The sequence below is a fragment of the Neopsephotus bourkii genome, unplaced genomic scaffold (genome assembly GCF_033783945.1).
Source record: "Neopsephotus bourkii isolate Nb327-2 ecotype Australia unplaced genomic scaffold, CSIRO-AGI_Nbou_v1 NB_274, whole genome shotgun sequence".
Lineage (NCBI taxonomy): Eukaryota > Metazoa > Chordata > Aves > Psittaciformes > Psittacidae > Neopsephotus > Neopsephotus bourkii.
In genome coordinates, this window is record NW_026900783.1 from 1,716,559 (window position 1) to 1,734,014 (window position 17,456).

The 17,456-nt window shown below is 46.3% G+C and overlaps 1 protein-coding gene and 1 long non-coding RNA gene across 2 annotated transcripts; one reads left to right on the forward strand and one right to left on the reverse strand.

Annotated features, from left to right (window-relative positions):
• Positions 1-1,968: 1,968 nt before the first annotated feature.
• On the reverse strand, positions 1,969-10,689 carry CUNH10orf143 (chromosome unknown C10orf143 homolog). Its single transcript, XM_061346763.1, has 4 exons — positions 10,533-10,689; positions 4,717-4,857; positions 4,532-4,597; positions 1,969-2,860 (listed from the first exon to the last, which is right to left on the reverse strand). Exons 1-4 carry the CDS (start codon positions 10,617-10,619, stop codon positions 2,831-2,833), a joined length of 324 nt encoding a protein of 107 aa, XP_061202747.1. The 5' UTR covers positions 10,620-10,689; the 3' UTR covers positions 1,969-2,830.
• A 3,967-nt stretch (positions 10,690-14,656) lies between these two features.
• Positions 14,657-17,056, forward strand: LOC133208693 (uncharacterized). The gene is made up of 2 exons (XR_009724485.1): positions 14,657-15,016; positions 16,437-17,056. It is a non-coding gene; the product is annotated as an uncharacterized LOC133208693 (long non-coding RNA).
• Positions 17,057-17,456: the final 400 nt, after the last annotated feature.

Here is a 17,456-nt window from a genome sequence, read left to right on the forward strand (position 1 = left end):
CTGTGCCAGCGCCTCAGCACCCTCACAGGGAAGAGCTTCTGCCTAAGAGCTCAGCTCAGTCTCCCCTCGGGCAGGTTCAAGCCATTCCCCTTGGCCTGTCCCTGTTGGCAGGGGGTTGGAACTGGATGAGCTTTAAGGTCTTTTCCAACCCAAACCATTCTATGATTCCATGATTTACCTATCTCAGTGTCTGCAACCCAATCCTGAATGGAGTAACAAAACCAGCCAGTTCCACACTGTAGCCAAAGTGGTGTTTAATGCTTCTGCTTTCATAAGTAACAATTTACAAAATACAAAGTTAAAAATAGAAGAATATATCCTATTAACCTGAATTAAAGGCAGACCATATGGCTATTTTACTATATACACATAAATAAAATCACTCGGGTAATTTTGTGTACAAATCACAGTATTAGGAAATATAAAGTGTCTTACTTTTGTCAATAAAACATAATCCCATAGATGCACAAGGCAAAGAAAAGTCATACAAAAATAACTTTGTGGTTCTAGTGCAGACTTGACACAAATCTGCTTTAAAGAAACTCTTCCCCTGTCCCCATGGCATTCACCTGTATCTATTGCTTATGATTCTGACTGACACATCCTGAAGCTAATTACAAACAAGGTATGTCTATTGTAAAACATACACTACCATAAGCCTGCAATGTATTTAATTATTAAGCTACAATTTGTTTTTGTGCTGGCTGATTGATGGCTGCATTCCTCGCCCCACTGGAAAGCATGGAGTGAGGACTCCCATCCTAGCTGAAAGATTCACTTCAGACTTCATCCAGATGCGTATGAATTCTCATTTGGAAAGAGAATCAGGATAAACCCAGTATTTCTAAATAGCCAAACATGCTCCCAGTTCACTGGAGAGGCCAGTTCATACTTTAGGAGCAAGAGCAGCTACTTCACACGGACTCTACCTGACACGTTCACCTACCTGGAACACTTCATTTACCAGCAATAGCATTCCCAGAAATCTAACTACACATCTGCTCAAGTTTTTATTAGGGCTTCCGAGTTTTCCTTAGGACTTAACATTCCTCCTGCAACAGGGAGGAATGTAGAGCACTAATAAAAACATATTCCACAGCTACCCTCCTGCTTCAGCTGCAGCTCCCAAAGGTTCTTCTGGGTTTTCTGATAGCATCAGCCAACTCAAGACAAACAGAAAGGAGGGAGCTGCTGTTTTTGACTGTATAGGAAGAGCATCCTTGCACTGTGTAAATTAAGTGTGAATATAGCCACACACTTGAATTCTAGTCATAAAGGAACTGCTGATTAACTACTGAAGGTGGCATTGCTCTATTTGCTAAGCATTGATAAGTTTAATGTTCTCTCTGTGATAACAAACATACATCATAGGACAGATCATAGCAAACAACAAAAATACTGTTGGAAAATACTGATTTTTTCATCATTCCTGAGTTATTTGATGTTTGAGGCTTGGCTGTGAGGCAAGAAAGGATGCCCATAACACAACCTGATATAAAATACTGGCTTTGTGTTTGTACCAAGTCTTTCCTTCAATGCTTGCTCTGCTTCTTGGACTCTTCTCTGGGCCTCCCAAAAACTGGTCACTTGAGCTACTGAGCTCAGTGTTCCCATGTGACCCAGGCCAGTGCTTTTGGAGATTATCCTGGATGCTGAAATGGTTGGGATGCAGAAATTAAAACACTTCTCAGTTCTGAAGGAATAAAAAGATACAGAAGGGTTTTCACAGAAGTCTCTCCTAAGGAGGAATCTTCCACTGAGCCAATCTGTTCCAACACCCCTTTTTTGGAGTCCATTCTGAACTGGATGAGCTTTAAGCTCCCTTCCAACCCAAACTAGTCTGTGATTGTATGACCCTTCTGCCTAAACCAGAGCAAGCACTGACGTGTCACACTCAAACAGCACAGCTTGCCTATCTTTTGAGTCTAAAAGTCTGATCCTATTAAAAATTATATTGTTTATTATATATAATTATATAGTTCTATGCACTGGCAAAACATAGGTGAAATTATCTGTGACAAGCCAACACAAGGATGTTGAATGACATGGTCAAGGCTTTCTGAACAGATTTGTTCCAATATCACAGTAACTAGACAGACAGTCGGGCAGTGTCAATTGTATCTTAACAGCTTTGTGAGGACTCCACAGGGCTCATCTACTACTCATCCTATAGAAGGTAGTCCAAATAATATTCCTTTTCCTGTTAGATACTTAACTGCCACATTCACCAACTCTGCTTGTTATAAACAAGCTACAAGTACAGTGTATAAGATACCTGAACTGGATGTGTAATTTGGATATAAACTTAAATTTCCATAGGATTTTTACTGGCTTTCACAGCTGCAAAGCAGAACAGCCATCTAAGGATGAAGACATTTCTACCTGCACATACAGGGCTGAGCTATGTAATGTATACATGCCTGTATGCATGTAAATGCAAGGACTGTTTTCCAAGACTATCAGAAAAAGTGCCCATAAGAGACAGGAAAATCTTGGATCATGACCCCTGACCCCGGAGAAAACTGCTCCTTAGGCCACATCAACCCAACTGATCTAAAACTTTAAATCAACCTGATTTTCTTATTTAAAAAAGATAGTGACTACCTTAGAAGCAGAAGCATTGTTCAAGTGTAAGAAAACAATGATACCCATAACTGTGCACTGAAAGAGTAATGCACACAGTGAAGTGCTGTATGCTGAATGCCACACGCGTGTCCACACAAGTCCATGCTTCGAGTGAGGGTACAGATATCCAGCTGCACAGGTTCCCAGATCTAGCTTCAGAACTCAAAAAGAAAAGCAGCACTGCTGATCTTCTCTCTTGCCACTTCTAGAAGCTCAGGATATGATTGAAGTGTCCCTGAAATGACAAAGTTTCGTGTCGCTAAAAGTTATCTCATCCAAACCTGAAGTCTCTTCCTCCTCAGTGTATGAAGGAACTGACACTTCCACTAACAACATCACAAATGTTCTCTTTTTGTCCCTGGAGGAGCAGTGAACAACTAGAAAGTCTGGATAATAAAGGGACTCTGTAGTGTAATCTGTGTCAGGAGCCACAGGAATGGTGTTACTTGGAATGAAGATACTTAGTCAGATTTTTTCCCAATAAAGTGGTCACTGATACAGAAGAATTTTACAAACTCTATAATGTTGTCACTGTAGTTCTGGAATACAACAAAACCGATGTCCTAATATGTCAGTTTCGGGGGCAATCCCAAAATGTTCTTTTCTTTTTGGGGTTTTAGTATTTAGGCAGCCACAGCTTCTCTGGGCACCCTGTGCCAGCGCCTCAGCACCCTCACAGGGAAGAGCTTCTGCCTAAGAGCTCAGCTCAGTCTCCCCTCTGGCAGGTTCAAGACATTCCCTCTTGCCCGGTCCTACAGGCCCTTGTAAAAAGCCCCTCTCCAGCTTTCTTGCAGGCCTCCTTGTTCACTATCACTAGCCATTATCTCTTCAGTGTTTTGGAATCCTATCCAGGGCTAAAAAGAGTAAAAAGAGTCATCACTGACAGATGACTCTGAGCTCAGAGTCATCTGCCAGTGGGAGGTTCTAGTGCTGCTGCTGCACCATTACACCAGAGTTCACAGTGACAAGGGGTGATGAGTTCCAACTAAACAGGGGCAGTTCAGGTTAGATGTGAGGAAGAAGTTCTTTGCTGTTAGGGTAGTTAGGCACTGGCACAAAGTGCTCAAAGAAGTGGTAAATCATAGAATAGTTAGGGTTGGAAAGGACCTTAAGATCATTCAGTTCCAACCCCCTGCCACAGGGCATGTAAATGCTCCATCTCTGGCAGTGTTCAAGGCCAGGTCTGGTGTGAGGCATCCCTGCCCAGGGCAAGGGGTTAGAACTAGATGAGCTTAAGGTTCTTTCCAACTATTCTATAGTTCTATAACTGCAACTACAACCTAGAGAAATCAAATAACCAGTACAGGTTTTGAAGAGCTTTCTCTGGATGCCAGGAGGAGCCTGTGTGCAGGAGCTCAGGAGCCAGCACTGTGCAGCTGCCCAAATCCATGTTCTGCTCCTCAGAAAGCCAGGTTGTGCCGAGCTCTGACTGCAACTGGTTCTTTTGCTCCTTCATTTAGAACTAGCCCTGGTATGTCTACAGGGTGTTATTTTTAGGCTGTCTGTATTTGTTGGAAAGGAAGTATCTAATTAGAGTTAAAAACAGGAGATAGAATGGGATTGCTGACTACTTTATTATGATCCAGTAACTCAAGGAAGATATAAAAAGGGGGGAGAGGAAGCTGGATGTTAGTGTTTGCTTCAGTTACTTCCTAAACTCTGCTTTTTAGAGTGAATCTGAAATATGTCTTCATACTCTCCATATTTTCCAACTGCTGCTGGAAACATATTAGTCTGTGCTCTGCTGGTGTAGCTCTGAAGTGCTAAATCAATCTGTCTTCTTTTATTTACATGCTTTATTCCTGAGCAGTGTAATTGTGGGTTTTATTAACTTTGTGTTTTATGGCTCTAATACTTAAGAACAAGTCTATCTTTTATGTCACAGAAAGAAGGTTAATATACTTACAGATTCTCCAGCAATACATCTTGGGCAAGGCTGAGCAGTACCTCTGCTTCCATGGTTTTCAAAAACCTCATGAACAAAGACACATGCATAACAAGAAGAGGGCAATTACTTGCAATGGTATTATAGAACGTATTTTAAACGTGTTCTTCTACAAAAATAAGGTGTTGTGGACGGTGTAAACATACCATTGAATTCTGCTTTGCCTTTGTAGCCCAAGGACCACAGTCAGAGGAGATTTGCTGTTTGGAATCCAGCTCCATGGCATAACCAAGCAGACGAGTCTCAGTCTCATTGGGGATGGTTTCTAGCCGCTTGCATGCTCGCTTCTGAAAGAGTCAAAAGCAATATGGACATGTCTTTGCAAGGAATAGGCCACTGAACCCAGTTTTTTGGGATTATGATTATTATTACTATTATTTATTGTTTATGACCAATAAGGCTCTTGCATTTACTTGGTAGAGCCCTAAGTTAGTAACAGACCACCAGACACTAGGCCAGAACTCCGCATCTTGCATTTAACGTCACATCTTGTGCTGGCTGAGGAGGTCTCACTAAACATCTCTGTGCCTCATGTTTAGAAACTGGAGATAAAATGCCACTGGGAAAAGAACATCATGTAGCATTAGTGTGGGACGTGGGAATGTGTTTATCAAAGGAGAGGAGCAGGGGAAGTTGTGTGAAATGACTAATTAAATCAAGGAAACGGAAGGCAAACCCTGGAGCCAAGTCAGACAGTTATGAAGACATATGCTGTAACGATTTTTGTATCTTTCTCCGACTGTCACATTTTTACAGCTTTCCATTGCTATGTAATCCATTAATTATCACAGAATCCCAGACTGGTTTAACTGGGACCTTGAATCTCATTCAGTTCCAACCCCTGCCACGGGCAGGGACAACTTCCACTCACTAGAGCAGCTTGCTCTAAGCCCCACCCAAGGCGGCCTTGGACACTGCCAGGGATGCGGTATCCCTCCATGCTCTTGAAGCTCTAAGATGAGCTGCTATCAAGTACTGAATGACATCTGGATGTCCCATGAACCAAAAGCATCCTTCTCTGGAGGAAGGGCTGCCCTAAGCTGTCCTTCCCCATGTGCACAGCGACCCAGCACCAGCTTGGAGGTCCCAAGAAATGCTGCTTTATTGCTCTGTGAGAACCAGGTTGGGAACCAGTAAGGTTAAGATGCAATGGGAATGGCTTGAACCTGCCCGAGGGGAGACTGAGCTGAGCTCTTAGGCAGAAGCTCTTCCCTGTGAGGGTGCTGAGGCGCTGGCACAGGGTGCCCAGAGAAGCTGTGGCTGCCCCATCCCTGGCAGTGCTCAAGGCCAGGTTGGACACAGGGGCTTGGAGCAAGCTGCTCCAGTGGAAGGGGTCCCTGCCCATGGCAGGGGTTGGAGCTGGAGGAGCTTTGAGGTCCCTTCAACACAAACCAGGCTGGGATTCTATGAAGTCTAAGGAAGACACCAACTGGAAACCCTAAGAAGGATATCCTTCGCCTGTGCCTGCTATCCCATGCAAGGAGGGGGAACTACATAAATCCCAGGGGCTCCTTGAAATTCTAACAGCAAATTAACAGGAAATTTCAACACTGACACAGACATTGCAGGGTCCAACTCTGAATTCCAGAGATACACCTGACTTTGAAATACTTTTCTGATGCTTTTCTGAACAAACTTTGTTTAAGGAATAACAATATTCCATCTCTTTCACAAGCATCTGATTTCACAGGCACAAGATATGTTGTCACAGAACTAACAGACTACTGAAGCATGGCAACTACATTTCAAATTTGAATACGTTATGCAAAACTAAAGTGGATCAATACAATAGGAACCTCAGCGGAGAACAGTTGAAACAAGAACACTACCAAGTGTTTGGATGGGAAATAAATCAAAAAGTGAAATATGTATTGTAGTAAGAAAGGGAATAATACAACAACGGAAAGTCTGAGAAGGTCCTCTAAAGACAGAGCAGCTTCCACTGGGAAAACGTTCCTTTCTTGCTGAAGAACTCGTCCTTTATTAAAAGGTACAGCAGAGAAGTACAGCAGCATAACTAGGAAGATGTGTGAGATGAAGGAGAAAAGGGGAAGAAGTGACTTACTGACATCCATTAGAAGAAATCTGGCTTATTAAAAATGAATTCAAGGTATTGTCTTTTGGGGGGGTTAAGATACTTGGCATTGGCAACAGGAATTCAGCATACAGAATAGATGGTGCCACACTTGTCATGCCAATGCTGAGACAGTTGTGTGGGTGTTTCTATCAGGAAGCTGGCTTCAGGGAAGACTTCACTCCCTTGTATCCTTTCCTTTAGGAAACAATCAGTACATCGAGCACTGCCAGGGATGGGGCAGCCACAGCTTCTCTGGGCACCCTGTGCCAGCGCCTCAGCACCCTCACAGGGAAGAGCTTCTGCCTAAGAGCTCAGCTCAGTCTCCCCTCGGGCAGGTTCAAGCCATTCCCCTTGGCCTGTCCCTACAGGCCCTTGCCCAAAGCCCCTCTCCAGGTTTCTTGTAGCCCTTTTAAAGCACTGGGAGCTGCTCTAAGGTCTCCCCTTCAGGAGCCTTCTCTTCTCCCATGCATGAATGGTCGTGCTACATCCAGCTTGGAAATGCAGTTTAAGACAAGTAACAGCAAATTACATACTGCCCTAGAACAGGTAGAAAACGGGTCCTTCTGCCAAGAGGATATTCTGTAACTTTCTTTTCCAGCTGGGAAGTCCTGGAAAAAACACATGTATTTTCATAGAATAAATCACAGAATCATAGAACGATTTGGGTTGGAAGGAACCTTAAAGCTCACCCAGTTCCAAACCCCCTGCTATAGGCAGGGACACCTTCCACTATACCAGGTTGCTGGTGCCACTGATTTTCACCGATGCCAAAAAGATAAAGGCCTCACAGATGCTGCTTTTCAGAAAGAGGCAAACTAAACTGCTGCAAAAACTAGCTGCATTGAAATAACTAATCTAAATGCAATGGGAAGTACTTTTAAGGACTATCACTTGCTTTCTTTGATTTAGCTGTAAGATTTGAAAGATCTATAAATTTAATATGTTCATCACATGCAATTTCTGTTTTGTTTAGCATATGCTTAGAAGCCAGGCATGCTGCTGGCTTGTGTTCCATAAGCAGCTGCCCTGTAGGCACAAACCAGGTCTTGTGCAGCACAGCTTTACTTGGTTTAGCTCTACTGGGTACCTTTACAATAAGGCCAACAATGGCCATGTGTGGATGCTCTCTGCTGTAGCGTCCAGCTCTCTATGAAAGAGGTGCAGATGGAATGTGAGTTTGGGGGAGCAGAAGGAATGTGAGGTCAGAGCAGGTCCCTGTTCTGGAAAGATTTGCTTCCATTCAAATCCAAACCAGAACATGCCACGCAGGTAGCTCTAGCCTTGAAAGTTACTATTTGTTATTTACCAGCCTCTAGATCCAAACGCCTTAAAAGCAGTAGGACATCAATGAGCTCTATCCTCAGGCAAGATTCAGAAATACGTGCAAATAACTACATCAAGGTACAAAAGGGGAAAGGAAACCATACGTACAGATCTACACTGTGCAGCAGGAGCTGAGGGAGAGCAGAAAAACCCGTGGGGAATCTTCCCAGTTACAACAGCTACTAGCACAGACATTGCATGACAATGGCATCCAATAAAAGGAGGATTAGGATGTGGTTGTCTCCCCAAATCCAGTGCTCAGCTTGGCCCTGCTTGCTTCCCTCAGCAGCGCTTTCTCTGCAAAGCCAGCTACAGCATTTGTAAGGGCTGCAAGCCCCAGTCCCAGCACCTTCGAACCAAACAGGGCAGATGCCCAAGGAGAAAGGCAGCAGATCTTCTAGCATTAGACCTAAAACGTGCAGGACTCTGTGAGAGCTGTATGAGATACAAAGTGCAGCACCTTGCCTGTGTTGTGCCCGGGCTCATGACGTTAGCTAAAACCAGACACAGCTGGCAGTTATTTAGCTAAGAAATCCCCACACCACAGCGAGGAGGTACTCCAAGTTGGAGACAGTGAGAAGGGTTAAGTGCAAATGCTTCCTCTTGTGTCTGTGATAGAGCCAGGACGGCAGCAGCTCAAGTAAATGCATTAAGCTGTGATGACGCAGCTGTAATCCAGACCGTAACAACTGCCCTGTAGGATAAACCAACCTCTAACGTCTTGTCCAGGCTACTCTACACAGTAAATGTACTCTAATGAATGTTCTCTTTCGAAACTGCTTTCCAGAGCTTGACATATGTATTCCGCTAGCTACAGAGGTGGAGACAGCGATTCAGTCTCCGTCATACAAGTTCCAGAAGAATTTCGCCTGGTCTCCAGACAACTGGCCTGTTAGTGCATTTTTAGGGGTAAAACTGCAATTCATGAACTGGAAGAAAGTTCTTATTCACCTCTCCAACCTCAAAAAACAGGAAAAGAGAGATTCCCTCTTTCCTATGTTACCTTACCAGTCACAGTCCAAGTTCACTGCTCCTCCTCTCCTCTACAAATGGTGTTTCTCCAGGGAGATGTCAGCCCCAAACTGCACAAGTTTTTGCTCATGTCACACACAAACAGGGATGCTCAAGAAGCAGAAGGGGAGAGTGTGAACACCAGGATAAGGCTTTCTGGGAACTCGACACCTTTCCAAAGTTAGCAGCTTGGCACTTACTAGGACAGAAGATGCTTACAAGGTGGTGGAGCAGAAACACCTTGTTGGAATGAATCCCATTGGAGAAACACACATGAGCTCAGCTGAAATGCAAAAATTATTCCAGAAGCCCAAAGTACGAATGCTCCACGCAGCAGTGCTGGGAAGCACCTCCTGGAGCCAGGACAGCAGGAGAGTGTGCATCTGCAAACCAGAACCCCCGTGTGCTGGGCTGCACCCACACAGCATGAGCAGCAGCTCAGGGGGAACCTGCCCCTCTGCTGTGCTCTGTGAGAACCCCCCTGCAGCCCTGATCCAGCTCTGGGGCAGCAGCACAAGAGGGACCTGGAGCTGTTGGAGCGAGGCCAGAGGAGGCCATGGAGCTGCTGCGAGGGCTGGAGCAGCTCTGCTCTGGAGCCAGGCTGAGAGAGCTGGGCTGGGGCAGCCTGGAGAAGAGAAGGCTCCTGAAGGGGAGACCTGAGAGCAGCTCCAGTGCCTAAAGGGGCTGCAGGAAACCTGGAGAGGGGCTTGGGACAAGGGCCTGTAGGGACAGGCCAAGGGGAATGGCTTGAACCTGCCCGAGGGGAGACTGAGCTGAGCTCTTAGGCAGAAGCTCTTCCCTGTGAGGGTGCTGAGGCGCTGGCACAGGGTGCCCAGAGAAGCTGTGGCTGCCCCATCCCTGGCAGTGCTCAAGGCCAGGTTGGACACAGGGGCTCGGAGCAAGCTGCTCCAGTAGAAGGGGTCCCTGCCTGTGGCAGGGGTTGGAGCTGGGTGAGATTTAAGGTCCCTTCCAACACAAACCAGGCTGGGATTCATTCTATGCAATAGCATTTATGATGCCCCACGTGCAAATGTGTATCAGCAATAGTAACAGCAGCAATAATCGATGATCGTTCAGTGAAATTCCTCCCAAAACTCCCCGAGCACACGTGCACGCTCCCGCTCTCCCTGCGGACCACAGCCCCATGCACTCCCGCAGCTCCATCTCCCACAGCGGCACCGGTCCCGCCGGGGACGCGTTTACAGCGGCTGTGGGGAGCAAGGGCCGCTGTCCCCGCCGCCTCCCGCTCCGCTCCCCAGCACCGGCCCGGCCCCGCTCCGCTCCGCTCCGCCGCGGCGCCGCCAGAGGGCAGAGGCCGCCGGGCAGCCCCGCTCCGGGCCAGCGGCCTCTCTGCCAGGCCGGCGGTGACGGCGGGACCCGCCGGGCTCGGTCAGGACCCGCTGCGGCCAGGCCGGAGAGGCCGCTCCCGCCGCCGAGGTTGCGTCAGGCTCCGCGGGCCCGGCCCGGCGCTTCCGACCGCCGGTGCCCGGAGGGAGGCCCCGCTGCCGGCCCCCGCCGCCCCCTCGCGCTGTGCACACGGTCGGAACTCACTCGCTCCGGCTCCCCCGGCTCCGGGCCGTGTGTGCGCAGCGCCCCGAGCCGCCGGTCCCCGCGGGCGGGCAGCGGCAGCGCAGCCATGGCGGCAGGGCGGGACGGGACAGCGGGATCCACGGCCCCACAGCCCCGCCGCCGCCCCGGGCAGTGCCGCCCCAGCGGGGCGGAGCAAGGCCGGGCCTGGGCCAGCCCTAGCCGGTGACATGGGGCAGGCAGTACGGTGGCCGCTCCGCGTTCACCGGGCAGCGAGGAACAACCAGCGGCTTCCTCCGTTAGAGCCGGACCGGAGCCTCAGCGGAGAGCAGGGACGAGCTGAGGTCACCGGGAGCGCTGGTGATGGTGGTTCATTCAGCACGGCCGGTTCTGGCAGTTCGCGGTTTATTATAACTGAGCGTTCCTCAACTCGGCAATGAAAGATGAGAGGGGAGATTGAGATGAGACCACTGGAGCAGGGTGCTCCAAGCCCCTGTGTCCAACGTGGCCTTGTGCACTGCCAGGGATGGGGCAGCCACAGCTTCTCTGGGCACCCTGTGCCAGCGCCTCAGCACCCTCACAGGGAAGAGCTTCTGCCTAAGAGCTCAGCTCAGTCTCCCCTCGGGCAGGTTCAAGCCATTCCCCTTGGCCTGTCCCTACATCCCTTGTCCCAAGCCCCTCTCCAGCTTTCCTTCAGCCCCTTTAGGCACTGGAGCTGCTCTCAGGTCTCCCCTTCAGGAGCCTTCTCTTCTCCAGGCTGCCCCAGCCCAGCTCTCTCAGCCTGGCTCCAGCCCTCACAGCAGCTCCATGGCCTCCTCTGGACTCCCTCCTTGTCCCTCTTGTGTTTGAGGATCCAGAGTCCTTTGCTATACTTCTTCTGGGTCTTGAGGCCAGCACAGGGCGATACCCTCCTGCAGGAGGGTGTAATACACTGCTTGTCTTTTTTGCTCTGCTAAATCGAGCTGTTTTGCAGGAGAGAACATGTATTATCAAGCTATCCCTGGCATTCATTCTGTCTAGAGCTTATTCTTCACTAGGGATCCAGCTGTACTTACTGTATGAGCTCTGTCACAGCCTTTGAGCCTGAGGCCGTATCACAATAAAATAATCCACAGATTCTTCTTTTAATTTAGCATTTGACACGCCTGATAGAAAACCATCCCCAAACCTGGGTAATCCAGTTTGCAGAACACGCGAAGCATAAGTCATCCCAGAGGCTGAACAAAACCCAAATCCATTCACATCAAATCAGATTTATTTCATTATTTCAAAGCCACCTCCCAATTCCACCCCCAGAGCCCAGTTACGTGCCTTGCCAGTACAGCGAGTGCTGTGGACTGCCTTACCCTTTATATTCACACTCTTGGAACAACAGGACACACTATAAAAAGCATGGGGTTTGTGACCCATCCATCTCAATGTGTCAGCAGATGGCAGGGAATCCTCTTCTGCAGGTGTCAGTCTCATCTGCTGTGTGAACTGTGGAGGGAAGTGGTACCTGTGTGAACAGAGCATCACTTCCCTCCAGCCATGGATCTCCTTGGAAGGAGAAAAAGCTTCACTTTGCAAAGAGGAGGATGAAGAGTGTTAGAGATCCCTTCAGAACTGCAAAGAGCGGTCATGCGGATCCAAAAAGGGTGATTTGGGGATGTGATTAATTCCTTCCGCTGTGAAGGCCTGAAGGAAAACCACAAAACAGTCACCAGATTTGAAGAGTTCAGCAGCAAAGGCAGAGGATGTACAATTTACAAACCTCTTCAAGGCAACTTGTGATCTAAGAACGTGATGTTTTCAGTTAGGGATGCACTCAGGTGAGACCTGACCAAAAAGCCCTGCACCAAAGGCATGGAGATTTACTCTGGTTGTTAGTGGTAGCTTGTTGCCATCCATGCGTATCCACATTTGTACTTGCTAAATTCATAGTTCTTTGCCTCTTAGGACTTGAATGACTTTTATCTGGAATAGTTTGAATTTTTTTTTTTTCAGAGAAATTACTTTTTACCACCCCAAAATTCCATTCTTGGACTTGCTGTTCTTGTCTCCTGAGAAATTCATAAGTCTTCTTCTTTTTCTCCATTTGCTCAGTTATTTCCCTTTATTCCATTAAGCTAATTTGCTAAATGTTTCTTCGTGCTGTCTCTGCTGCTAACTCCATCATTTTGTGGAGTACCATGTAATGTAACTGGAGGATAATTTCATGGAATCATTTCACAGAATCAACCAGGTTGGAAAAGACCTTTAAGATCATCAAGTCCAACCTTCACCCCACCACCAACCCATGGCACTGAGGCCTCATCTCCACGGGGTGTGAATACTTGCAGGGACGGTGCCTGCAGCCCTGCCCTGGGCAGCCTGTTCCAATGCCTGAGCACCCTCTGGGGCAGGAATTGTTCCTCAGCTCCATCTAAACCTGCCCTGGTGCAGCTTGAGGCCGGTTCCTCTTGTCCCATCCCTTGTTCCTTGGGAGCAGAGCCCAGCCCCTCCTGGCTCCATCCTCCTGTCAGGCAGTTGTAGGCAGTGATCAGGTACCCCCTGAGCCTTCTCTTCTCCAGAAGAGGATTTGTGGATGCACATCCACAACATAATGTTGGACCACAGTTCTGCTTATTGCGTAAGGTGCTTCCAGAGTTCTTCTGTGTGTTCTTACTCAGTGCCCTCTTAATGGCTTCTGCTCTCTCATTACTGTGAGTTTTTTGTTCTCATCTTCTGAATCTGTCACTTTCACTCTTTATAACCTTATGACACATTCTTATGAAGAAGCTCTTCCCTGTGAGGGTGCTGAGGCGCTGGCACAGGGTGCCCAGAGAAGCTGTGGCTGCCCCATCCCTGGCAGTGCTCAAGGCCAGGTTGGACACAGGTGCTTGGAGCAAGCTGCTCCAGTGGAAGGGGTCCCTGCCCGTGGCAGGGGTTGGAGCTGGATGAGCTTTGAGGTCCCTTCCAACATAAACCAGGCTGGGATTTTGTGATTCTGTGTTTAGGACTTTCCAAACCCTCTAGAAGAAAAGAGGACATTAATGAATCCTATGAACAAACAAGGACTAGGACACATGCATAGAATCTCATCTTGGCTTCAGTGAAAGGAGGCTGTCACCTTTGGATACCTCTTGCTACATGGCAAACAGTTCTGCCTTGATTTATCATGATTTGTTAAGGAGGGAGAGAACTTCGATGTTAATTATGCCATCAGTGGTAACAGTCAAGGCCTCTAGGGAAAAATATCCTCAAAAAATAATTTTATGAATCAAAAAAATCTGTTTTAATATAAATTTTAATTTGACTTTGAATGCAACCAATTCCTTCAAACAGAGGAATCAATCTTCATTGGCAGTCTAGTAAATCTCTGTGATTCAGATTCAAGCTGCTTTTGCAAGAATCATCAACCTCCTGCAATTCTTCATCACTTTTGTAGAAATGAGACATGAAATTAATACCTAATAAAAGTCTTTTGTAGCAAAGGATGGACTCAATTCTCCAAAGTGTAGCTGCTGGTGTGTCAGAATAAAGAAATTCTGTAATCAGATAAAACAAGAAAAGATGTTACTTAGGTGTATTCATAGAATCACAGAATCATAGAAGAGTTAGGGCTGGAAAGGACCTTAAGCTCATCCAGTTCCAACCCCCTGCATGGGCAGGGACACCTCACACTAAACCATGGCACCCAAGGCTCTGTCCAACCTGGCCTTGAACACTGACAGGGAGGGAGCATTCACAGCTTCCCTGGGCAACCCATTCCAGTGCCTCACCACCCTAACAGGAAAGAATTTCCTCCTTATAGCCAATCTAAACTTCCCCTGTTTCAGTTTTAACCCGTTACCCCTTGTCCTGTCACTACAGTCCCTAATGAAGAGTCCATCCCCAGCATCCCTATAGGCCCCCTTCAGATACTGGAAGGCTGCTCTGAGGTCTCCACGCAGCCTTCTCTTCTCCAGGATGAACAGCCCCAACTTTCTCAGTCTGTCTTCATACAGGAGATATTCCAAAGATATTAGGGTATTCCAAAGATATTAGGGTTTATTTTATACTGTAATAAATATTTCTGTATCAAGTAAATATATTTCTATGTATATATATATATAGCAACTTCCAGCTACTTTAATTTCTTCGAACTGGAATTACATAGTCTCTCTCCTTTTCCATCACTGTCTAATGCTCAGGGAAATAGTATTAAGTCCTACTAACTTTTCTGCCACACATAAAGCTGTGAGTTCAGGGACTGGTGGATGAGAATGATGTTAAAACTCATCAATATTTTACAGGGAATTCCTGGCTTGAACACAACAGAGTAAAACCTGTGCCTGTGAGGAGCATGCATGTGAGTGCAACATGGTAATGGGCAAATGTAAGGCCATGACACAGTTCTTATGTGAACCAACTCGCTCTGGCAGGGCTGGAAACCCCTCGTGGTGCTCAGGAGTGACCACCCATGCTGCTGCCTTGTGCTCTGCCTTCAGCTTTGCTCTCATGCAGTTCAGGTACCGCTTCTGCTGTCGAGCTCTTTGCAACTCGAGGTGAGCAGTAGATCAACTGGGCACTATGGGAGCCTTGCCAGATTAATTTGGCCTGCTGCCTGTTGTTCAATCTGGAGTCATTGAGCCCCGGGTTTCCCTGGGACCGTGCTGCCAAATACTCCATATGGGATGCCCAGAAATATTGCCTAACGTTCGGGAGATTTAGTTCTCCTGCGTCTCAATAGGCCTATACATTTTTAACAGCAATCCTTGTTTTTCCCTTCCAAATGAACCTTGAAAAGGTCTTGTGGACCTTATTAAAGAATGGGGTTTTAAATTATGTGACATAGCTGTGGTTGACATAGGCTACAGAGATGCACATTTATCTCCAGAAGTTACAGTTGTCCTAGAGCTGATGCAGGGCAAGTCATTCCCAACGTGTGATGGTGTCATTGAGCTTTGGCCACCGGAGCAGAGCGCGCTTTAACCCTCCATCCCAACCTGGCATCACCAGAACAGCATATGGAATACGGTATCTAGTGCTGAATTCCTTTACTGTGAAAGAGTAGCCCCAGTGGCTGAAAATGGGTCAGGCAACAGCACGAACAGTATGGGCAAGAAATAATAAACCAAGAGTGAACATGGCTGGAACAGAGCATTTTACTACTGCAAAAACCTCAGTCTTCTCCATGAACATTTTCAATAGAGCAGAACTGTGGAGATCAAACAGGATGACCATTGTGTGTGGTACTAGGGAAGGCAAAGAATTTACCATTAGAAAATGGACTTGTCTGTGGAATTATGTATTTTAGTCTTATTAATGGCTCAGTGCTATGTCCTGCATCACTCTGCACAGTCTAATGCTTTCCATGAGGCATGAAGGAGCAGCAGGAGGAGGTTACATGCTATTTGCTCAATGTTCTAGATTATTTAATATGGAGTTTTTTAATGATCTGAAATCTGAAATAGAATTGGACAACTGTGGGACTTATTTAACAAAAAATGAGAATTTAAGCAACATTATTTTCTTTGGAACAAACATTTTATGGAGTGAAAATAACTATCTTATCCTTCTTCTGTGACTGGAACAGGAACTTTTAAAAGCTCTGAAATTGAGCACAATATGGTGTAAAATCCCAAATACACTTTCCCTAAAGATTTTCTACTCTTACAAGTTTCTGAGGGTGCCACTGGTTTTCTTTCAAGTTAAAATGTCAGGGAAAATACATACAATGGGACTTTCTCCCCTCAACTCACCCCAAATCACCGGAGAGATGTAGCAACCAGGAAGCAGAGCTGAGGTGTTCATACTTCTTCCCACTGCTTTTACCACGACACCCATTAAGACGAGCCTGTAACATTAAGATGAGCAAACTGTGTTCAACTGTGGTCACAATTAACACACTTCTTTTAAAATTTTCTTAAAATACTTGTAATTTAGTCCAAAAGTCTGTTTCTAACCTATTTTTTTTTCTGTCAGGTAATGCAGTCAATTAACTTTGAACAGATGAATGGGGAAGAAAATGAACATTTGCAGACACATCCTCCACTTGCTGCTCTTCAAAAGGAATCAAAACCCAACAGTATTATTGACCTGTGAAGATTTAGGATGTTCTGGGAACAATCTTAATGCTGGAACTGTTTTCAGCTGGCCTGTTGCTGTGGTGTCACACACTGACTTCAGACCATACCCTGCAGTGGCTGTTTGTTCAATGCACTTTATGTCAATGAGGCTTTGTCTGCAGCAAGCACCTAGTTGTACATCTTGCTTTTCATTTGTCTTCTTAAAGAGTATTCACATGCTTTTGTTTCCTTAGCATGACTGAGAAATAGAGGACCTCAATGCAGATAGGAATATTTTATTTTGGGTTAATTCATATTTTGCTTTTTGAGATTTCAGGTAACATTGTCAATGATTAATGTGCCAACATCTTACACGAAATTTATAAGGACAGTAAATATTCGTCAGGGTGCTTTATGACTGGTTTTTAACAGCACAGAGATAAGGCATTATTTTGGATTACATTTTTCTGTTCTCTTTCTGCTTCAAAAGGAATCAGTATTATTAGACAAAGCTAAATAAAATATTCACTCTTCTTATCCTGTTCCATTTCCTCACAGTGCAATTCCCATCACCAGTGGTAATCCTGGTTCCAGTGACAGCTTGGGCACAGAGCTTGAGGAGTGAAAATCTCATTTCAGGCTGGCATTATATCTGATTCTTTATTCAACAGGTATCTTGGCAAATAAGAAGCGAAACAGTAATACATCAGTCCTGAACAACCTGATATGACTGGTAAGAACAGCAGCCAAACTGCCCCATGGTACCTTTTTTCTTTGTAAGAGGACAATGTAAGTGGCTGTTCCGTTACAGTGTGAGCATTCTGGCATCAAGCATGTTGGAAAAATCCCTGTCTTGATGCTGCTTGGAAGCAAAAGGTTCTGTGGCAGGAAGAGCGTGCCCTGCCTGCCTTCCCTTATCACCGTATTCCAGTATTGA